The sequence below is a fragment of the Nyctibius grandis genome, chromosome 8 (genome assembly GCF_013368605.1).
Source record: "Nyctibius grandis isolate bNycGra1 chromosome 8, bNycGra1.pri, whole genome shotgun sequence".
NCBI classification, from domain to species: domain Eukaryota; kingdom Metazoa; phylum Chordata; class Aves; order Nyctibiiformes; family Nyctibiidae; genus Nyctibius; species Nyctibius grandis.
The window spans coordinates 23,548,970-23,572,675 of record NC_090665.1 but is presented as its reverse complement, the minus strand read 5'-3'; the positions used below and the strand labels follow the sequence as shown (position 1 = coordinate 23,572,675).

At 44.3% G+C, this 23,706-nt stretch overlaps 1 protein-coding gene across 2 annotated transcripts in view; it reads left to right on the top strand.

Annotated features, from left to right (window-relative positions):
* The window catches only part of LOC137666110 (maltase-glucoamylase-like), a 62,720-nt gene extending 41,496 nt beyond the window's left edge, over positions 1-21,224 (top strand). For both annotated transcript variants that reach the window (XM_068405749.1, XM_068405748.1), the window contains exons 31-47: positions 1,086-1,214; positions 1,336-1,443; positions 1,687-1,749; positions 2,513-2,647; positions 4,097-4,181; positions 6,276-6,414; positions 8,931-9,064; positions 9,978-10,012; positions 10,102-10,218; positions 12,368-12,516; positions 14,533-14,617; positions 14,768-14,824; positions 15,424-15,548; positions 16,791-16,879; positions 18,506-18,555; positions 19,776-19,946; positions 21,162-21,224. In XM_068405749.1, coding sequence (XP_068261850.1) covers positions 1,086-1,214; positions 1,336-1,443; positions 1,687-1,749; positions 2,513-2,647; positions 4,097-4,181; positions 6,276-6,414; positions 8,931-9,064; positions 9,978-10,012; positions 10,102-10,218; positions 12,368-12,516; positions 14,533-14,617; positions 14,768-14,824; positions 15,424-15,548; positions 16,791-16,879; positions 18,506-18,555; positions 19,776-19,946; positions 21,162-21,224 — 1,734 coding nt within the window. The remainder of the gene's footprint in view (positions 1-1,085; positions 1,215-1,335; positions 1,444-1,686; positions 1,750-2,512; positions 2,648-4,096; positions 4,182-6,275; positions 6,415-8,930; positions 9,065-9,977; positions 10,013-10,101; positions 10,219-12,367; positions 12,517-14,532; positions 14,618-14,767; positions 14,825-15,423; positions 15,549-16,790; positions 16,880-18,505; positions 18,556-19,775; positions 19,947-21,161) is intronic.
* Positions 21,225-23,706: the final 2,482 nt, after the last annotated feature.

The window sequence follows — 23,706 nt, the reverse complement described above, 5'->3', positions numbered from 1 at the left end:
AAAATTATGCCTAAATTAAGCATGACTTTCGTTTTACAGGTAATTAACATCAAGTTATTTCAGTACGGAGCAACCGTTTCCCTTGTTTCTGGACAGTGTGTAGTAACATTTATGCAGGCAGTGTGTACGTTGACATTTATTTCACAGAATCCCAGAATCAATGAGGTTGGAAGAGCCCTCTGGGATCATCGAGTCCAGCCATCGCCCTGACACCACCATGGCAACTAGACAAGGGCACTAAGTGCCATGTCCAGTCTTGTCTTAAACCCCTCCAGAGATGGTGACTCCACCACCTCCCTGGGCAGCCCCTTCCAATGTCTAATGACCCTTGCTGAGAAGAAATGCTTGGAAAGGAGCTTTTGGTTGGAAAGGACCTTTAAGACCATCAAGTCCAACCGTTAACCCAGCACTGCCAAGGCCACCACTAACCCATGTCCCTCAGCACCACATCTACACAGCTTTTAAATCCCTCCAGAGATGGTGACTCCACCACCTCCCTGGGCAGCCCCTTCCAATGGCTAATGACCCTTGCTGAGAAGAAATGCTTCCTCATGTCCAACCTGAACCTCCCCTGGCGAAGCTTGAGGCTGTGTCCTCTTGTCCTGTGGCTGGTTGCCTGGGAGAAGAGGCCGACTCCCACTCCACTACAACCTCCCTTCAGGTAGTTGTAGAGTGCACTAAGGTCACCTCTGAGCCTCCTCTTCTCCAGGCTCAACACCCCCAGCTCCCTTAGCTGTTCCTCATAGGTCAGACCCTCCAGACCCTTCCCCACCTTGGTCGCCCTCCTCTGGACTCACTGATTTATACATACGCACAAATCCAGGGGTGTTTTTTTGCTTGCATGCATGAATCTCTAGTTTCACGATAAATACAGTGGTGAAAGCTGAATTTCAGGCTGTGGAGGTGTGTTCATCTGATAACCTGAGCTTTAAGCCGCAGTAGACTCCAATTTTACTTTAACAAAAAAGTCAGTAATTTGCCTAATTTTGCAAATGGATGATGAACTTGCTGAGGGATGATGTCATTCAGGAAATGACCCAAAAACCCCCTTTATTTTAATGTTTTTTTTTTTGTGTGGACTGCAGGATGTCCAGTACGCGGATGTTGACTATATGGAACGGCAGATGGACTTCACCCTCAGCCCACGCTTTGCTGGATTACCGGCTCTAGTTGAAAAAATAAAAGAAGAAGGAATGAGGTTTATCCTAATCCTGGTGAGTGTTGAATTCTGGGTTTAAATTACCCTGCGTTGTTGCAGAAGACAGAATGTTTTAACAGTGTTTCTGTGTTTGTCCTTCAAGCATAGAAGTAAAATTGTATTAACTTTAATTTTAGGATCCAGCCATATCTGGTAATGAAACCAATTACCTTGCCTTCACAAGAGGTTTGGAGAAGGATGTCTTCATAAAATGGCCCAATACCAATGACATCATCTATGGAAAGGTACTCCTATTAAAAAGCTGATTATTTTATTCAAATAAGCATCATTCCAGGTTAGATGTGGGGGAGAAGACTTCTAACATCACGTACATTCCCAAATTTAGTTGATGCGTGGAGTGCTAAAATGGAAATGTCTTCAGTTTGTGTCACCATTGGACTATGTAGCGGTGAAGCTTTGTTGCTCTAGGTACTAATTTTTTTATCCAGTATAATTTGGTTATTTTACCATTGCCTTCCTCCTGCTAGGTCTGGCCAGATCTTCCCAACGTAGAAGTTAACAGCAGTCTGGACTGGGAAATCCAAGTGGAGGTAAATGTTGAAAGTTTTGGCGACTGACACAAGTAGAGAGGGAGCAGCAAATTCACAGAATCCCAGAATCAACCAGGTTGGAAGAGCCCTCTGGGCTCATCGAGTCCAACCATTGCCCTGACACCACCATGGCAACTAGACCAGGGCACTAAGTGCCATGTCCAGTCTTTTCTTAAACCCCTCCAGAGATGGTGACTCCACCACCTCCCTGGGCAGCCCCTTCCAATGGCTAATGACCCTTGCTGAGAAGAAATGCTTCCTAATGTCCAACCTGACCCTCCCCTGGCCAAGCTTGAGGCTGTGTCCTCTTATCCTCTCGCTGGTTGCCTGGGAGAAGAGGCCGACTGTCCGCTACAACCTCCCTTCAGGTAGTTGTAGACTGCACTAAGGTCACCTCTGAGCCTCCTCTTCTCCAGGCTAAACACCCCCAGCTCCCTCAGCCATTCCTCGTAGGTCAGACCCTCCAGACCCTTCACCACCTTGGTCGCCCTCCTAATTCTTTACGGTTTATAGCAGTGAGCTGGGTGATAAAATTTAATCTAAGAAGTCAGATGCAGAAAGTGACCAGTTTCTTCTACCAGAACATCAAAAAACCTAAATGACATCAGAGCAAGTTGCAGAAACTGTCCAGCCTTTCTGCCAGAACATCTAAAAACTGTAGCAAAACCATGAATTTTTTAAGACCAAATTCCAACATTTTAGTAGTGGGTTGCTTCCAGTCCTGTGTCTAGGGTTTATTTTTTTATTTCTACTCCTTTTACAGCTCTACCGAGCGTACGCAGCTTTTCCAGATTTCTTTCGCAATTCCACAATCGAGTGGTGGACGAGAGAAATCTCTGAAGTCTACAACAACCCCCAGAATGCGTCGAAAAGCTTGAAGTTTGACGGCATATGGATCGTAAGTGTAAAAAATTATTCTATTCCTGAGATTTTTCTGCATCTTTTTATCCTAAGATTGGTTCTCAACACCTCAAAACCCAGCCATGTTCTGAGGCCTCCAAGGAAGGATACAGATGTTTAATGCTAAATATCATGAATGGTCGACTAAAGTTTAAAAAAATCACAGAATCCCAGAATCACCCAGGTTGGAAGAGCCCTCTGGGATCATCGAGTCCAACCATTGCCCTGAAACCACCATGTCAACTAGACCAGGGCACTAAGAGCCATGTCCAGTCTTTTCTTAAACCCCTCCGGAGATGGTGACTCCACCACCTCCCTGGGTAGCCCCTTCCAATGCCTAATGACCCTTGCTGAGAAGAAATGTTTGGAAAGGAGCTTTTGGTTGGAAAGGACCTTTAAGACCATCAAGTCCATCCATTAACCCAACACTGCCAAGGCCACCACTAACCCATGTCCCTCAACACCACATCTACATGGCTTTTAGATCACCCCAGAGATGGTGACTCCACCACCTCCCTGGGCAGCCCCTTCCAATGGCTAATGACCCTTGCTGAGAAGAAATACTTCCTAATGTCCAACCTGACCCTCCCCTGGCAAAGCTTCAGGCTGTGTCCTCTTATCCTCTCGCTGGTTGCCTGGGAGAAGAGGCCGACTGTCCGCTACAACCTCCCTTCAGGTAGCTGTAGACTGCACTAAGGTCACCTCTGAGCCTCTTCTTCTCCAGGCTAAACCCCCCAGCTCCCTCAGCCGTTCCTCGTAGGTCAGACCCTCCAGACCCTTCCCCACCTTGGTCACCCTCCTCTGCACTCGCCCCAGCACCTCAACATCTCTCTTGAAGTGCGGGGCCCAGAACTGGACACAGGATTTGAGGTGCAGCCTCACCAGTGCCGAGTACAATCCTTCTTCTTGTTAACAGCATCATTATTTGTTCTACTTTTTTTAACCTGTTGAAAAATTTTACTTTCCCAAATCTCTATTTTTTTGATGTGCCTACGGCTCTTGCAGTGTTGTTTTTCTTCTGTAAGTTCCTAAAGTCTTTTTTTTTGGCAATGGGAGATGATTATTTATTCCCATTACTACTTCTGTGAGGCAAAATAAGATAAATGGCAGGTTTAGCTCACTCCTTAACTGAAGTAGACTTGCAATACCTGTAGAATTTATTAAATCCTAACATATTCCTATAGAAAACCCCAAAAAATGTATGGAAACCTAGTAAAATATTTGGTATTTTCCCATAACCCAATGCTGCTGTACTGCTGCAACCAGAGGATCATAGGCACTGAGGACAAGAGCCATCACAAAGTTCAGAGATTTCAGTAATTTGCATATTTGTCACCCCACTGACAGAGAGAATTAATTAGGGGCACAAACTAAAATAGCTGAAAGGAACTAATTGGCCAAATTTATGAGGAATTTGTTCATCTGGCATTTTGCTTTATGTTTTCAGGACATGAATGAACCCGCGAGCTTCGTTAATGGTGCTGTTGGTGGCTGTAGGAATCAAGAGCTCAACTTCCCACCCTATGTACCCCGTAAGTCACTGCTGTAAATAATTTAAATGTTCGGGGTCACTCTGGGTTGTGTAGAATTTCTTACACAATGGATGTGGCAGAAATGCCTAAAAGTAGGTAGCCAAATCCGTAGTTGAACCCATAACAGAAAGTCAACTTTTGGGAGATGATCAATGCTCTTAACTATGGTCTTGGTTGGTGACAACAGTGACCATGTGGCACTGCTGAAAATTAAGATTTTTTTTTGCTAGATTTTGGTATCTATTTTCTGTCTTGGTAATTTGCTTTGGACATGGTCAAGGATGTGACTTTCAGAGTTTCGCGTAGTTTTCCCAGATGAAAAATTCAATTAATGACTAAAACTGTCAAAAATATCCTTGTGCCCCCTTCGATTAGTAGTTATATGTAAAATTATAAGGCCTAATTTGAAGAGTGGTCTTGAAATACTTGCTGCTCTTAGCAGGGCTTTACTTGAGTGCTGGTGTAGAGTAGTATTAATTGGCAAGAATTCACTGGTGCTGGTGTAGAGTAGTATTAATCGGCAATAATTTGCTGGTGCTGGTGTAGAGTGGTGTTAATTGGCAATAATTCACTGGTGCTGGTGTAGAGTGGTATTAATTGGCAATAATTCACTAGTGCTGGTGTAGAGTAGTATTAATTGACAATAATGCACTAGTGCTGGTGTAGAGTAGTATTAATCGGCAATAATTTGCTGGTGCTGGTGTAGAGTAGTATTAACTGGCAATAGTTCACTAGTGCTGGTGTAGAGTAGTATTAATTGGCAATAGTTCACTAGTGCTGGTGTAGAGTAGTATTAATTGGCAAGAATTCACTGGTGCTGGTGTAGAGTAGTATTAATTTGCAATAATGCACTAATGCTTGATTAGAATACGTCTGCTGCTTCCTGATGTTTTTAAATATAATTTCTCAGAGTATTCAGAAATACTTTTGCCCCCCAAGTTTTCTGTGTGTATGGCTGATACGGGGTAGGATTTACAATGATTTGCAATATTTTTTGAGTTAGGATATGTTGTGTTTACTCTTTGACCCTCTTCAGAAAAAGCATCTAGAACTGAGTCACTGTTTCTCTCGCAGAATCAGATCCAAGAGTATCAGGAATTTCAGAATTTCCTAAATTTCTGAAATCCACAGAATCCCTGAATCAATGAGGTTGGAAGAGCCCTCTGGGCTCATTGAGTCCAACCGTTGCCCTGACACCACCATGTCAACTAGACCAGGGCACTAAGTGCCATGTCCAGTCTTGTCTTAAACCCCTCCAGAGATGGTGACTCCACCACCTCCCTGAGCAGCCCCTTCCAATGCCTAATGACCCTTGATGAGAAGAAATGCTTCCTAATGTCCAACCTGAACCTCCCCTGGTGAAGCTTTAGGCTGTGTCCTCTTGTCCTAGCGCTGGTTGCCCAGGAGAAGAGGCCGACTCCCGCTTCACTACAACCTCCCTTCAGGTAGTTGTAGACTGCACTAAGATCACCTCTGAGCCTCCTCTTCTCCACGCTAAACACCCCCAGCTCCCTCAGCCGTTCCTCGCAGGTCAGACCCTCCAGACCCTTCCCCACCTTGGTCGCCCTCCTCTGCACTTGCTCCAACACCTCAACAACTCTCTTGAAGTGTGGGGCCCAGAACTGGAGACAGGATTCAAGGTGCGGCCTCACCAGTGCCAAGTACAGAGGGACGATCACTTCCCCAGACTGGCTGGCTACACTAGTCCTCATAGAGGCCAGGATGCCCTTGGCCTTCTTGGCCACCTGGGCACGCTGCTGGCTCACGTTCAGCCAGCTGTCGATCAGCACCCCCAGGGCTCTTTCTAACCACTCTCCCCCCAGCCTGTAGCACTGCGGGGGGTTGTTGTGGCCCAAGTGTAAGACCTGGCACTTGTTCTCATTGAACCTTTCAGCATTTCTGAAATTTCTGAAATCCAGTTTTGGAAAAACCTAAAATGTTGTTTTCATGAAAAGAAAATAAATGACCATGTAAATATGTGAAAGGTGGTGAACACCAATCAAGGTGATGCAAATTAATAAAAAAAAATCTCATTAAAATTCTTCCTGGATGTAAATTGTCAGAATCCAAGTGTCTTCGTTCCCTTTCCAACAGAGTTGGGATCTAGATCAGAGGGATTGATTTTCAAAACACTCTGCATGGAAGGTCAGCAGTATCTCCCCGATGGTTCCCCGGTCAGTCACTACGACGTCCACAACCTTTATGGATGGTCGCAAACAAAACCGACCCTCGAGTAAGTTGTTTTTTTAATTCTTCCCAAAACACGTTGCAAATTAATATTCAATGTCTGTGTTCTCACGAAAAATATTTCACCGTTTATTTACCAGAAATCATTTTTTCCTCATAACTTTTCTTTTCATTTCAATAACTTCAGTTCTTCAACTCAAAGTTGACAATTTCACCCCCAAAAAACCCACACCCAACGCACTTTTCTGTCCCTTGCAAGACTGAGAGCAGTTCTGAACACATTAATTAATCAATCAAGAGCAATTAGCCAATTACAGTCTCAAGTGCGTAGAGTAATTCAAGTACACCAAAATTTTGGTTTCCACCTATATGATAATATGGTTTATTTATAGCGTAGATCTTCTTTTGGCCTTACATCAAGGGAGGGAAATGAATACAGATTTTAAAATATAGGCTACAATACAGCCAGTCTTAATGAATGTCATTAAAATAAATTAAATAGTCCTGAAAAGGGAAAAATTACTTCTGACATGTAAATCCTGTGCCCAGGTTTTCCTTCTAAGAAATGTTTTTCTCAGTTTCAAGATAAATTTTATGATATATTTCACCCTGAGTTGTGTTGTAGCCTATTTTGGATAAATTCTGATGTAAAGATGATAAATAAATGTTTCATTTCCAGTTTAACAAGCAACAAGGAATAGTTTTTTATAGATCTCTATAATCTTAATCCTTCTGGGAACATTTATATTAGCATAAATAAATAAAAAATCAAGTCTACTTGAATTTTTGACTGAGGGGATGTTACATTTAGCCATGTTGCATCGCTTGGAGTTGAGGCATTCACAATAATTGCTGACAAGACAGGACATAATAATACTACTTTTATTATCAGCCATAGCTAAAGGAATTTTTTATTTTATTTTTATTTAATTATATATATATTTAATTAATAATAAGTATTTTAAGTAGCAATTGAACACAAAGGGGAATATTTTCATTGGTTCTGAATCTTGTCTGTTAAGAAATACTTCTGGTTTAAGAGGCGCTATAATATATTACATTGTATATAATAACATTATCATGGTAATATTCTTTATTATGATTTATTATTATAATATACAGTATCATATAGAATATTGTCATATTGTAGAATATTCTTTATATTATATTGTGTTATATTATTGCATTATATTATATTATATTTATTATTATATTATATTATATTATATTATATTATATTATTGTATTATATTGTATTATAATATATGATAATATATTGCAAAGAAATAAAAGAGACCAGAAGACTGTGTAACTTAGAAGAAATAATTACACCATGTTAGTCTAGTTTCATTACTGAGGGTATTTAAGTGAATAATGTGTTTTTGCAGGAATTCCAGCATCCCAAAAGCTGCAAATTTTGTAGAAAAATCGATAGGACCTTATTTGAAGCAGCTTTTTATGGTGGGGGAACCAAAAGAACCAAGAGATTTCACCAGTGAAGGGCTTTAACTAGTATTTTTTTATGAATCTTTACAGAATGCAGAGGAATTCTCCTAAGAAAATTCTCCCAACTGTTATTTTATTTTTTTTTTTACTTCGTTTTTTGTCTTTTCTTGCCTTTTCTTTTTGAATTTGACTTTAAACTTTTGGTTTTGACTTGATCACCTCTACAGGTATCTTGCCATGGTGGCCCAAGTCTTCTTTAAGGAAATGAAATATGTTATTTATTATTTGAGGGATGAAAAGAAAAGAAAAGAAAGAAAATTAAATTCCCTTCAACACCATCCTTGAATAGTTGTTGACCCCTGTCCTAAACCACGCAACACTTTTCCTCATGGAAAAAATCAAATAAAATCAGAACAAATGATTCGCTCATGCCAAGACGTGTCCCATCAACTGGTGGTCCTTCGCTGTGAAGCCCATTCCCAGTCCAAGATGAAAATATCAACTTTAATATGACCATTTGTAGACAAATCTGTGCTGGTTATTTCAAATAATCTTATTTCCTTCGCAATGATTACAGATTACAGGTTTATTTTTCCATTCCAGTACTCTTTTTGGCAACTAATGCTTTGCTCACAGGTCTTCCCAGTGCTTCCATTTTCTCCCTTATTATTGCCTTGGTGTGAATTTTATTAGGATAATTTTTAAACATTGCCGCAAAATTTCTGGTATTGCGATAATGGATGAACATGCTCCGCATCAGATCGTGTAACCCTTAAAAACAATGTGTAAGTTGGGCTGCACTTCTGTTTTCCCATCAAGTCATTAGCCTGAAATGGAAATCCTTAATTTAGCTCCTTCTTGCTTTGCTGATTCATTTTCTAATGATGGTTGGTTGACACTTAATTCTTAGTTTCTACAGATGTGTGGATCATAGTGAATTCCAATAAAAAACCATCTTGACTGGGGTTGTGGCTGCTCCTGCTCACAAGAAGAGCGTAGCAGAACTTTCCTGCAGAAATATAAACCACCACTTTTTTTTTCGGAGTCGTGCACAAGACCTTTTACGATTATCTTCCTTCTCACCCCTTTGGTTTATTCTCCCCCGTGCAACCCCAGTGCCTTGCGGAGTGTCACGAAGGAGAGAGGAATTGTCGTCACCCGTTCAAACTATCCCAGCAGTGGGAAGTGGTCGGGACATTGGCTGGGGGACAACACTGCAGCCTGGGATCAGCTCGATAAATCCATCATCGGTACGTCGACGCAACCCATAACCAATTTATTCCGTGCTGCTTCTTGGTTTCCTTCCTAATAATTACATTTTTTCAGCCAAAATGGGCTACTCAGTTGAGCCATCAGAATTTGCGGCCAATTTCTTATTGACCTTTTTTCTTCTTATCGCCTGTTAAGAAAGTCTTCATGGTTTCTATAGAAGTTACAGAATCACAGAATCAATGAGGTTGGAAGAGCCCTCTGGGCTCATCGAGTCCAACCATGGCCCTGACACCACCATGGCAACTAGACCAGGGCACTAAGTGCCATGTCCAGTCTTGTCTTAAACCCCTCCAGAGATGGTGACTCCCCCACCTCCCTGGGCAGCCCCTTCCAATGCCTAATGACCCTTTCTGTAAAGAAATTCTTCCTAATGTCCAACCTGACCCTCCCCTGGCAAAGCTTGAGGCTGTGTCCTCTTGTCCTGTAGCTGGTTGCCTGGGAGAAGAGGCCGACTCCCACCCCGCTACACCCTCCCTTCAGGTAGTTGTAGACTGCACTAAGGTCACCTCTGAGCCTCCTCTTCTCCAGGCTAAACACCCCCAGCTCCCTCAGCTGTTCCTCGGAGGTCAGACCCTCCAGACCCTTCCCCAGCTTGGTCGCCCTCCTCTGGACTCGCTCCAACACCTCAACATCTTTCTTGAAGTGTGGGGACCAGATTGGGTTTGATTGCATGAGTTTGAGCTCCACATTGTCCTCAAATTCATATCCTGTCACCTTCCCATCATCCTGTTGCCTGAAATCTGCTGCTTTGCTGCTTAAGAAACCACCTTTTATGGGGGAACTCTGAGAATTCTTTTCTTTTTCTCATTCTGAGTTATATGACCTACACAACCCTCACCACACTGAATAAAAAAGTGAAGTTGTTAATATTGAATTTTTTTTTCCTTGCAGGTATGATGGATTTTAGTCTCTTCGGAATATCTTATGTGAGCTCTTGATTTATTGCCTTATATTTATCTTCATTAACAAAAATGTATAGTATTGCCATTGGATTTATTTTTTTTTAAATTTTCAGACAGGAGCAGATATCTGTGGCTTCTTCAAAGACTCGGAGTACGAGCTGTGTGCTCGATGGATGGAGCTGGGGGCTTTTTACCCGTATTCAAGGAATCACAATGGGAATGGAGTCAGGGTGGGTGCCTTCCACATTTCTTTCAACCAAGTTTTTTTATTTCCCATATTTTCCCCATTTTCTACATTTTTTTATTCCCCACATATGCCTTTTTTGGGTAAACACACTACATCTACAAGAAGAAAGTGGTTATTTTATGTGTGTTCCAGTTCTACTTAAACCGCCTCTACGAGACTAAAATAGTTATTTTTTTTCATGTAGGCCATTTTTTTTTTAAACATACCACACTCACGAGACTACAGGAGTTACTTTTATGGCTACACACATTTAAAGGGGAAAAACTGACCTTAGTGTTGTCATCCCTAATTATTCATCATTTTCCAGCAAATTAGAAAAGGGAACAGTGGAATGAGATTCCTGAGTATCCAAAATCCCTTTTTTTCCTCACTTCCTGCCATAAAATATCATATTTTTTTAAGAATAAGTGAAAATAACTGTCGAAATGCAGGACTGTGCTAAGGACTATATTATAGACAGCTGTTGTCACGGTTTAAATCTGGGCCAGCCATTAAACCGGTGACAGATGCTCTGTATTAACCCTCCCCCCGCAAGAAGGGAAAGGGAAAAGGGAAAAGGTAGGAGACTTACGGGCTGGAAAGTTAAAACAGGTTTAACAAACTATAATAATGAAAGAAAATATAATAAGAACAATGAAAATGATTAAATCTATACAAATATATACACAACCAAGATCAAGCTCCCCCAATGTCGGTCATGTCACCACCGGCACTGCAGGGCAGGCTCTGGGAGGGCCCAGGCTGGGCCCAGTGACGGACGGGAACTGGATTCAGGGATGCTCGGATCGGGATCGCGGGCAGCAGGAAAACAGACAGAGTCCTCTCTGGACGCCAGCCATAGCAGAAGGGGCGAGAAGGAGCAGGGGCGAGACCCTCGTGATCCCCCCGCTCTATACTGAGAATGACGCGTATGGGATGGAATACCTGCGTTGGTTCATTTTGGGTCACCTGTCCTGTCCGCTCCTCCCTGCAGGGGTGACCCTCCTGTGGCTCTTCACTTGGAAGCAGGGAGGAATTTGGCAGTGACCTTGATTTCTCTAAGAATAAGGACAGCAAGAGCCTTTCTGCACAACATCCCTACTGGTGCCTCAGTGATAACTATAAACATCGAGTGTTATCAGTCCTGCAATGAGACACTGTCTGCAAAACATGCAGTTATTTTCAGAAAATGCAGTTACTTAGCAGGAACTTAGCTGAAAGTAAAAATCACTGCAAGGAAAATTGGTCTGTTTTAGGCCAAACCAGGACAGCTGTAAAATACGATAACTGGAAAAATGGCAATAAGGGAAAGAGCATTTTTATCCTCTTCAGAGCTTTGGGTGTAGTAGAGCAGAGCTGTTTGTCCTTCATTAAAGAACAGAGAAATAAGTCAAGGTGCTCGAAATTAGGGGAGAACAAGGAATTCGCAAGGCTCCACCTAAATCTCCTCGGGTACGCTTTGTTCTGTCGATTTTGAGGCATGTTTGAAGGCCAATGGCATCCTGGCCTCTATCAGGACTAGTGTAGCCAGCCGGTCTAGGGAAGTGATCGTCCCTCTGTACTTGGCACTGGTGAGGCCGCACCTCGAATCCTGTGTCCAGTTCTGGGCCCCGCACTTCAAGAAAAGTAGTTGAGGTGTTGGAGTGAGTCCAGAGGAGGGCGACCAAGTGGTGAAGCGTCTGGAGGGTCTGACCTACGAGGAACGGCTGAGGGAGCTGGGGGTGTTTAGCGTGGAGAAGAGGAGGCTCAGAGGTGACCTTAGTGCAGTCTACAACTACCTGAAGGGAGGTTGTAGTGAAGTGGGAGTCGGCCTCTTCTCCCAGGCAACTAGTGATAGGACAAGAGGACACAGCCTCAAGCTTGGCCAGGGGAGGTTCAGGTTGGACATGAGGAAGCATTTCTTCTCAGCAAGGGTCATTAGGCATTGGAAGGGGCTGCCCAGGGAGGTGGTGGGGTCACCATCTCTGGGGGTGTTTAAGAAAAGACTGGACGTGGCACTTAGTGCCCTGGTCTAGTTGCCATGGTGGTGTCAGGGCAATGGTTGGACTCGATGAGCCCAGAGGGCTCTTCCAACCTGGTTGATTCTGGGATTCTGTGATCTCTTCCAAACAAAATAACCCTTTTTGAATAACAAGAGACTCTTTTCTTTTTAGAGGCAAGATCCTGTTGCCTGGAATTCAACATTTGAAGACATTTCCAGGAAAGTGCTAAATACAAGATACACCCTCTTGCCCTATTTGTACATGTTAATGTACGAAGCCAACGCTCACGGCAGCACTGTCGTCCGCCCTCTGCTCCACGAGTAAGTGTGGTCCTTCCTTCTCTGGTTTTCACTCATTCCCGCTGAAGTCCAGAGGATTTCTGTGATCCTCATAAAAAGATTTTCACTTGTTTACAGTGAGTTTTCTTTTAAAACTGGCGAGGGATTGAGAATACATGTGTTCAGCTCGCTGTGACGGCTCAACATCTCCATTTCTCACAATGCCAAGATTTTTTTCTTTATATCTATAAATATAATTAATATATAAATTTTAAAGCTCATTCTCATTACCCCTAGTGGCATTCAGCAAATGCATTCTTCCTGCTGCTGGAGATCACAGAATCCCAGAATCAATGAGGTTGGAAGAGCCCTCTGGGCTCATCGAGTCCAACCATTGCCCTGACACCACCATGGCAACTAGACCAGGGCACTAAGTGCCATGTCCAGTCTTGTCTTAAACCCCTCCAGAGATGGTGACTCCACCACCTCCCTGGGCAGCCCCTTCCAGTGTCTAATGACCCTTGCTGAGAAGAAATGCTTCCTGATGTCCAACCTGACCCTCCCCTGGCGAAGCTTGAGGCTGTGTCCTCTTGTCCTAGCTCTGGTTGCCTGGGAGAAGAGGCCGACTCCCACTGCGCTACAACCTCCCTTCAGGTAGTTGTAGACTGCACTAAGGTCACCTCTGAGCCTCCTCTTCTCCACGCTAAACACCCCCAGCTCCCTCAGCCGTTCCTCGCAGCTCAGACCCTCCAGACCCTTCACCACCTTGGTCGCCCTCCTCTGCACTCGCTCCAACACCTCAACACCTTTCTTGAAGTGCGGGGCCCAGAACTGGACACAGGATTCAAGGTGCGGCCTCACCAGTGCCGAGTACAGAGGGACGATCACTTCCCTAGACCGGCTGGCTACACTAGTCCTGATAGAGGCCAGGATGCCCTTGGCCTTCTTGGCCACCTGGGCACACTGCTGGCTCACGTTCAGCCGACTGGCGATCAGCACCCCCAGGGCTCTTTCTAACCACTCTTCCCCCAGCCTGTAGCACTGCAGGGGGTTGGTGTGACCCAAGTGTCAGACCCGGCCCTTGTTCTTGTTGAACTTCACGCCGTTGGTCTCGGCCCATCTACCCAACCTGTCCAGACCCCTCTGTAAGGGCCTTCCTACCCTCCAGCAGATCGACACGCCCACATGTACGTGGAATCAGAGAGCACGTGTTGCAAAAACTACTAGGCCAAAATTTGAGGCAGAGAAACAGAAATAGAGGGAGAAAATACTTTTTTGACACAGGTCTTGATATGTTTGCGGGGCAACGTAACTTATTTTGGCTAAACTGATATATCAGGTTTTTTAAAAAAGGTTTTTCTAGCAGTTTTTTTTTAAAAGGCATGTTTTTAGAGATATAAGACTTTATTTGTACCTGGTCAGAAGGGACAATATGTGTCAAAGACTGGTTGATGCCCTACCCTTAAAGCTGAACTCTAATATTCAATAATATTTGTCTTCCGCTAAAAAATACTGAATTATCAGTGTGTAACCCTGGCCTAATTTTGCCTAATCTAAGACTTGATTCTGACAAAGTACCTGTCAAAAAAACTAAATGGCACAAATCAGGAAGTAATTGGACCACTACTTAATTTTGCTGACTTAAAAGACTTATTTTTTTAAGTTTTATGCTCTAAATATACTGAACAAAAATTTTGGTGGGTGTGTAGAGAAAGGCCGGCAAAGCTGAAAAAACAGAAATAAAAATTAAGTAACATGTTTTACTTCCCTAAAAAATTTCACATTAGGGTCTTAATTCATTCTTGACGAGCGTTAAGTGATATATTTGTAAATAAAATGGGATTCCCTTTTAATAATTATTATTTCTTATTAATAAATAGGTAATAAACGTTACCTACTAGTACTTGTAGCGTGCTTATGGTTGAGGAAATGGTAGTTTTATTGAGGAAAAAATACTTCAAAAAGGAAAGATTTGGGGAGAGGTTGACACTGAGGCTTTGACCACTCGTTTGTTAATTTGTTAATTTCTTAATAATTTGTTAATTTGTTAATTTGCAGGTTTGTGGAAGACAAAACGACGTGGGAAATATATAAACAATTTCTGTGGGGCCCAGCACTGCTCATCAGCCCTGTACTGGAACAGGTGAAATATCAGAACTAGAAATAGCAGAAAAGCGGGGAAAAAATTATAAAATATTAGAAATTGATAAAAATATTAGAAATTGATGAAAATATTAGAAGTGACTTTATTTTTTGGCTTTAATAGGCTTAAATCAAAAATGTTTAATTCCAGGGTGCTGTAACAGTGAGTGCTTACCTACCGAATGCCCGCTGGTATGATTACCACACAGTAAGTAATTTATTATATTTATTTTATATTATAAATATTATAAATATTATAAATTATAAATATATTATATTTATTTTTCCTAATACATTTAAGCAAGGGCAGTGTGCTGGGCTGAAGTGTGAACCCACCACATGTCCTGTAGGAGTTTTTAGCAATGTGAAAAATCTTGGCTTATTTTTTTTTGTTAAATTAATCAGTTTTATTCTAATTTTGTTCAACATGAGCTGTGAAAAGGTGGAATAACCTCCGTAATCTGAATAATATCTGTAATCTGAAGCGCTTCCATGTTTGCTTTATTTTGTAACCCTTCAGTGATACATATAATGTCTTTTAAGAATGATGGAGTGAAGACAAAAATTTAAACAGTTTTTACAGCCTCAGGCTTAAAACATTTATAAAGTGTGTAATTTATATATGCAGAAATTCAGATTTTTATCTTGAAAATACGTAGTTCTACATTAAAAACAGATTTGCAGTGACAAATTTCTTCGTATTTATCTATGTATTTATAAACTTGCATTCTAAAGAGAAGTTTAAAATGGGTAATTCCAAAAGGAGACTCTTTCATGTAGTTTTTTAAAATTTTTAATCATAAATAGGATGAGTATATCGGCTTTAGGGGACAATTCAGAAATTTACCATCTCCTTTGGATCATATCAGCCTCCATATCCGAGGCGGTTATATCCTGGCTCAGCAAAGCCCTGCTAATACTACGTTTTACAGGTATGATAAGAACGGAATAATTCAAATTTAATTTGATTTTATATTTTTTGCTTTTTAGGGGAGTTATTCAATTAGTGGCCTGGCAAATAAATGGTGTATTAATTACATAGTGAGGGTGTTTTTCTGGACTCCTTATTTTTGAGCTAGGAAAAGCAAAATTTTCTGGTTTAATGTGCACCATCACCCCAGAATCAATGAGGTTGGAAGAGCCCTCTGGGCTCATCGAGTCCAACCATTGCCCTGACACCACCATGGCAACTAGACCAGGGCACTAAGTGCCATGTCCAGTCTTGTCTTAAACCCCTCCAGAGATGGGGACTCCACCACCTCCCTGGGCAGCCCCTTCCAATGTCTAATGACCCTTGCTGAGAAGAAATGCTTCCTCATGTCCAACCTGAACCTCCCCTGGCCAAGCTTGAGGCTGTGTCCTCTTGTCCTATCACTAGTTGCCTGGGAGAAGAGGCCGACTCCCACTTCACTACAACCTCCCTTCAGGTAGTTGTAGACTGCACTAAGGTCACCTCTGAGCCTCCTCTTCTCCACGCTAAACACCCCCAGCTCCCTCAGCCGTTCCTCGCAGCTCAGACCCTCCAGACCCTTCACCACTTGGTCACCCTCCTCTGCACTCGCTCCAACACCTCAACATCTTTCTTGAAGTGTGGGGCCCAGAACTGGACACAGGATTCAAGGTGTGGCCTCACCAGTGCCGAGTACAGAGGGATGATCACTTCCCTAGACCGGCTGGCTACACTAGTCCTGATAGAGGCCAGGATGCCCTTGGCCTTCTTGGCCACCTGGGCACACTGCTGGCTCACATTCAGCCGACTGGCGATCAGCACCCCCAGGGCTCTTTCTAACCATCCTTCCCCCAGCCTGTAGCACTGCAGGGGGTTGGTGTGGCCCAAGTGTAAGACCCGGCCCTTGTTCTTGTTGAACCTCACGCCGTTGGTCTCGGCCATTGGTCTCATGCCGTTGGTCTTGACCATGCTTGGAAGTATCTCCCATTATGTATAACCACTAGCAGTCCTGAGAAAATCCATATGTACGGTAGCACCTTAACTTTAAGGCAGTTTTTTCTTTTTTTTTAATTTTCTCCTCATGGCCTCCTTTAAATGTGATGCTACAGACTGGGGACGACTTAACAGCGATAATTTGAGTCGTGTACAATGTCTATAATATAAATTATAGCACTTGAGAAACACGAAATGTGATTAATCAAGAAAAATACTCTTTTTTTCACAGCCGAAAAAACCCGTTGGCACTTACCGTTGCTTTGAATGACGGTCAGTTTGCAGAAGGTCAGCTTTATTGGGACGACGGGGTGCGCATTGGTGAGTACGAAGTTTCTCGTCTCCTTCTGTCACCAAGTGACCTGCTTAGTAGATGAGGGCAGGCCTTTGGATGGATCTATCTAGACTTCAGTAAGGCATTCGACACTGTCTCCCACAGCATCCTCCCAGACAAACTGGCTGCCCGGGGCTTGGCTGGGGGGACTCTTCGATGGGTTAAAAACTGGCCCAGAGAGTGGTGGGGAATGGGGGAAAGTCCAACTCGCGGCCGGTCGCTAGTGGTGTTCCCCAGGGCTCAGTTCTGGGGCCAGTGCTCTTCAATATCTTTATAGATGATCTAGACGTAGGGATCGAGTGCACCCTCAGTAAATTTGCAGATGACACCAAGCTGGGTGGGAGTGTCGACCTGCTGGAGGGTAGGAAGGGCCTACAGAGGGGTCTGGACAGGTTGAATCGATGGACTGAGACCAACGGCGTGAGGTTCAACAAGAACAAGGGCCGGGTCTTACACTTGGGCCACAATAACCCCCTGCAGCGCTACAGGCTGGGGGAAGGGTGGTTAGAAAGAGCCCTGGGGGTGCTGATCGCCAGCCGGCTGAATGTGAGCCAGCAGCGTGCCCAGGTGGCCAAGAAGGCCAATGGCATCCTGGCCTCTATCAGGACTAGTGTAGCCAGCCGGTCTAGGGAAGTGATCGTCCCTCTGTACTGGGCACTGGTGAGGCCGCACCTTGAATCCTGTGTCCAGTTCTGGGCCCCGCACTTCAAGAAAGATGTTGAGGTGTTGGAGCGAGTGCAGAGGAGGGTGACCAAGTGGTGAAGGGTCTGGAGGGTCTGAGCTGCGAGGAACGGCTGAGGGAGCTGGGGAGTGTTTAGCCTGGAGAAGAGGAGGCTCAGAGGTGACCTTAGTGCAGTCTACAACTACAACTACCTGAAGGGAGGTTGTAGTGGAGTGGGAGTCGGCCTCTTCTCCCAGGCAACCAGCGATAGGACAAGAGGACACAGCCTCAAGCTTTGCCAGGGGAGGGTCAGGTTGGACATGAGGAAGCATTTCTTCTCAGCAAGGGTCATTAGACACTGGAAGGGGCTGCCCAGGGAGGTGGTGGAGTCCCCATCTCTGGAGGGGTTTAAGAAAAGACTGGACATGGCACTTAGTGCCCTGGTCTAGTTGCCATGGTGGTGTCAGGGCAATGGTTGGACTCAATGAGCCCAGAGGGCTCTTCCAACCTCATTGATTCTGTGATTCTGTGATTCTGTTCCTCGTAGGTCAGACCCTCCAGACCCTTCCCCAGTCATTATTCCCTCATCCAAGTCATTAATGAATATATTGAATAGAACTGGTCCCAGTACCGACCCTTGAGGTACTCCACTAGACACAGGCCTCCAACTGGACTCTGTCCCATTGACCATCACTCTCTGGCTTCTTTCCTTCAGCCAGTTCCCAACCCACCTCACCACCCCATCATCCTGACCACACTTGCCCAGTTTAGCTGCGAGCATGCTGGGGGAGACCATGTCAAAGGTTTCATTGACATCGAGACAGACCACGTCCATCGAGACAGACCACGTCCATCGAGACAGACCACGTCCATCGAGACAGACCATGTCCATTGAGACAGACCACGTCCATCGAGATAGACCACATTGTAATTAATTCTTTTTTTTTAACAGATGCATATGAAGATGGTGTGTATCTGCTGACCTCATTTACTGCTGATCAGGTACGTCATGTCAACTTTTTTTTATTGGGTTTTGAGCATTCAGGGTGATTATTGTTCGATGTTTAATGAAGGTATTTTAATTTGCATTTTAAAAAAATGTTTCTATTACCCAACATACCACTAATCCCATTAGCAAATCCTAGACGAATAAGCTAATTTAGCAATAAATTGTAGAATCGTTGAATGGTTTGGGTTGGAAGGGACGAATTGGGGCAACTTAGGAGGGTTATTCCAAATATGTAGATTTATATTAAGTAGCTGGCGCAGTCTGAGACCTCCAGGACAACCTGAACCTCCTCTGGTGAAGCTTGAGGCTGTGTCCTCTTGTCCTATCGCCAGTTGCCTGGGAGAAGAGGCCGACTCCCACTGCGCTACAACCTCCCTTCAGGTAGTTGTAGACTGCACTAAGGTCACCTCTGAGTCTCCTCTTCTCCAGGCTAAACACCCCCAGCTTCCTCAGCCGTTCCTTGTAGATCAGACTCTCCAGACCCTTCACCATCCTGGTTGCCCTCCTCTGCACTCGCTCCAACACTTCAACATCTTTCTTGAAGAGCGTGGAAGGGGAGCTGGGCTCTGACCCACTAAGTGTCATCTCCGGGCAACTCAAACAATATCCTCTTCCTGGAGACCTGGTAGAATTGGGTACAAACTAAAGCAATCGTGAACCCATTATCTACCTAAAATCAAGCCAGTTTGTCCAAGAAATGCTCCCCCTTCCACCATTCACACTCCTATTTTGTTAGGTCTGGAAAGAAGAGTTTCACAATCCATCCTGAGTATTTTTGCCATCGTAAAAGGCAATTTAAAAAAAAAATTAGCAAAATTAGCAAAATTACTTGAGCAATAACCAGAAATCTTTCCACTGAATTCAGTAGTTTGGGAAACTTCTGAGAATTAAAGGAAAATGAGGAGGAAAAAAGGTCTGAATTATGAAAACACGTTGTTTTAACCTTTTCTTATTCTGTAAAATTCACATCAGGATAAATTTGTTTCATATTCAACACCTCATTGGTGGCGGAGAAGATCTGCGAAGGTGGAGGAACTGGAAGAAATCAAAGCCTCCAACATTTGGAAAATAAATAACACCATAGATTTTTTTTTTCTTTGAAAATTGAAGAAGAGGAAAAAATTGTGAGCCTCAAGTAGGCTGAAAAAAGGATTTGCTGACAAGGGAACGCCGAAGGACAAATCCCTGATTTCCTTTTTTCCTCTTCCTTCAGAATGTTTTGGAGATAAAGGTTTTGCACCACGGTTACACGGATCCAAATAGTTTGAAGTTTACTCAAATTAAGATTTTGGGGGTGACCTCAGTTGTGCGGGAGGTGACGGTGTGGCAGAACGGGGAAGCGATCCCATCTCGTCACGTCGTGTCCTACAACAGCTCAAAACAGGTAAATCAATGATTGATGGGAAATCCTCTTTGCAATTACTTACATGCGCTTGGACACTTGGGGATTCACCTCGTGGCTGTGATACAATTCCTAAAATTTATTTCTTTGCTGCAGTAAAATCTAAGAAGAACTCAGGGTCCTTCTGCAACGACTTTTTTTTCCCTACAGAATTAATGAAGTCACAAGTCGTGGTTGCACCGTTCAGTGAGACCCACAAGCTAAAATCAGTCAATGCTTTAATTTCCCACCCTTTGTAAACAGCTCAGGCTTCTGCTGAGTCTCTTCTTCTGCCTCTCAGTGGAAGACGAAAGATGATGTATTAATTTATTGAAATATATAATTATTTTATAAAAAGAATATATATAATAGAAATATAGTGTGCAAAATCTATAGTAGCGTAACGTAACAGAATCAATGAGGTTGGAAGAGCCCTCTGGGATCATCGAGTCCTGGGATCATTGCCCTGACACCACCATGGCAACTAGATCAGGGCACTAAGTGCCATGTCCAGTCTTGTCTTAAACCCCTCCAGAGATGGTGACTCCACCACCTCCCTGGCAGCCCCTTCCAATGTCTAATGACCCTTGCTGAGAAGAAATGCTTTCTAATGTCCAACCTGACCCTCCCCTGGCAAAGCTTGAGGCTGTGTCCTCTTGTCCTATCGCTGGTTGCCTGGGAGAAGAGGCCGACTATCCACTACAACCTCCCTTCAGGTAGTTGTAGAGAGCGAGAAGGTCTCCCCTCAGCCTCCTTTTCTCCAGACCAACCCACCCCAGTTCCCTCAGCCGCTCTTCACAAGCTCTCCAGACTCTTCTCCTTGTGCTCCAGACCCTTCACCACCTTTGTTGCCCTTCTCTGGACTCGCTCCAGCACAGAATCCCAGAATCAATGAGGTTGGAAGAGCCCTCTGGGCTCATCGAGTCCAACCATTGCCCTGACACCACCATGGCAACTAGACCAGGGCACTAAGTGCCATGTCCAGTCTTGTCTTAAACCCCTCCAGAGGTGGTGACTCCACCACCTCCCTGGGCAGCCCCTTCCAACGTAACGTAATATAATATAATAAATATAATATAAATAACCAATAAGATCAATTACAAAGGTAATGAGAAGCAATCTGAAATAAGAACCTGCTGTCTTCTATGAGCTGCAGAAAACCAAGGCGCCTTCAGAGCAGAGTTACTCATTGTTTTTTTGTTTGTTTGTTTTTCCAAGGTCCTGGAGATCACCCGGCTTGCACTTGAACTAGGCCAAGACTACACCTTACAATGGAGCTAAAATGCCACCGCAGAGCTGAACTTTCACATTGTCACAAATTCTTTTTCCCTTCTCCTGCCTCTTTGATGTCTTAAAATACTTTGCACTATCACAGAATCACAGAATGTTGGGGATTGGAAGGGACCTCTGGAGATCATCTAGTCCAACCCCGCCAGAGCAGGATCACCTGGATCATGTCACCCAGGAACGCGTCCAGGCGGGTTTTGAATGTCTCCAGAGAAGGAGACTCCACAACCTCTCTGGGCAGCCTGTGCCAGTGTTCAGTCACCCTCACCGTAAAGAAGTTTCTCCTCATATTTATGTGGAACCTCCTGTGCTCCAGCTTGCACCCGTTTTCCCTTGTCCTGTCACTGGGTGTCACTGAGAAGAGCCTGGCTCCATCCTCATGACACTTGCCCTTTACATATTTATAAACATTAGTGAGGTCACCCCTCAGTCTCCTCTTCTCCAAGCTAAAGAGACCCAGCTCCCTCAGCCTCTCCTCATAAGGGAGATGTTCCACCCCCTTCATCATCGTGTACAGTCAGTTTGTATTAAGTTACTACATGCAGAAAGGACTTGTGGTTTGATGTTGATCCCGGCTAACTACACGCTGTCCTCGTGAAGTGGAATTTGATGGTGTTTTTAAATGCTGTGGCACTTCAATATGCCCTGAACTTCAAGAAGGATGTTGAGGTGTTGGAGCGAGTGCAGAGGAGGGCGACCAAGGTGGGGAAGGGTCTGGAGGGTCTGAGCTGCGAGGAACGGCTGAGGGAGCTGGGGGTGTTTAGCGTGGAGAAGAGGAGGCTCAGAGGTGACCTTAGTGCAGTCTACAACTACCTGAAGGGAGGGTGTAGCGGGGTGGGAGTCGGCCTGTTCTCCCAGGCAACCAGCGCTAGGACAAGAGGACACAGCCTGAAGCTTTGCCAGGGGAGGTTCAGGTTGGACGTTAGGAAGCATTTCTTCTCAGCAAGGGTCATTAGCCATTGGAAGGGGCTGCCCAGGGAGGTGGTGGAGTCACCATGTCTGGAGGGGTTTAAGACAAGACTGGACATGGCACTTAGTGCCCTGGTCTAGTTGCCATGGTGGTGTCAGGGCAATGGTTGGACTGGATGATCCCAGAGGGCTCTTCCAATCTCAGTGATTCTGGGATTCTGTGACCAGCTCTTTCAAAATGACAATATGAATATGAAATGAGGTGATTTCCCCAAGTGGAAGCTCTGGCTCATGTCCCGCTCGCCACGTTCTACAAAAATATTGTCATGGGCTGCAGGTATGTGGGGGTATAAATCTGCCACACTTTGCTTCCAACTTCATTTATGAATCACTATTACGGATTTAATTTAATTTAATACGGATAAAGTATTTAAGGGTAATCACGTGGATTGATTTCAAATGAAAAGATGCTTCAGTGGTTGTTGATCTCTCAAATACTAAAGCACAAATCCTTGGGAGTTTTTTGTATGACCTTAACCAGGCTCTTGAGTCCTCCAACGTTTTGATCTGAAGTTGTGTAAAATTAAATTTGACGTTTCAATGCTGACTCAAATAAAAATGGTCTTGAGTTTTTATTGAGTTTTTATTGAGTTTTTATTGAGTTTTTATTTCCTGGAAGGAAACGGTGTCAGCTTACTGGGGTAGTGGGTCATGTTAAAGACTTCTTGTATCTCAGAAGTGCAGCATCCTACCTAAACAAATTAATAAAGAATCCAATTAAATAAAGTTTCCAATTAAACTTCTTGGGAAGTTCAAGTGCTGTCAGAGGCAGCAGTGATCTCTAAAGACCGGTGCTTCAAATCGACTTCAACGGTTCCTCTGCACATTAAAATGTTGTAATTAGCCAAAATGAGGGTGTGTGTGGGTGTGAGTGTGTGTGTTGGGGTGTGAGTGTGTGTGAGTGTGTGTGTGTGTGAGTGTCTCGGGGGGTGTGTGAGTGTGTGTTGGGGTGTGAGTGTGTTGGGGGGGTGTGAGTGTGTGTGGGCATGAGTGTGGGTGTGAGTGTGTGTGTGTGGGGGTGTGAGTGTGTGTTGGGGTGTGAGTGTGTGTGTGTGTGGGGGTGTGACTGGGTGTGAGTTTGGTGTGAGTGTGTGTGGGGGTGTGAGTGTGTGTGGGTATGTGTGTGTGGGGGTGTGAGTGTGTTGGGGGGTGTGAGTGTGTGTGTGTGAGTGTGTGTGTGGGTGTGAGTGTGTGTGTTGGGGGGTATGTGAGTGTGAGTTTGGTGTGAGTGTGTGTGGGGATGTGGGTGTGTTGGGGGTGTGTGAAGGTGTGTGTTGTGGGATGTGAGTGTGTGTGTTGGGGTGTGAGTGTGGGTGTGGGTGTGTTGGGGGTGTGAGTGTGTGTATGTGTGTGAGGGTGTGTGGGGGTGTGAGTGTGTGTGTTGGGGGGTGTGTGAGTGTGAGTGGGTGTGAGTTCGGTGTGAGTGTGTGGGGGTGTGAGTGTGTGTGTGTGGGGGGGTGTGACTGGGTGTGAGTTTGATGTGAGTGTGTGTGGGGGTGTGGGTGTG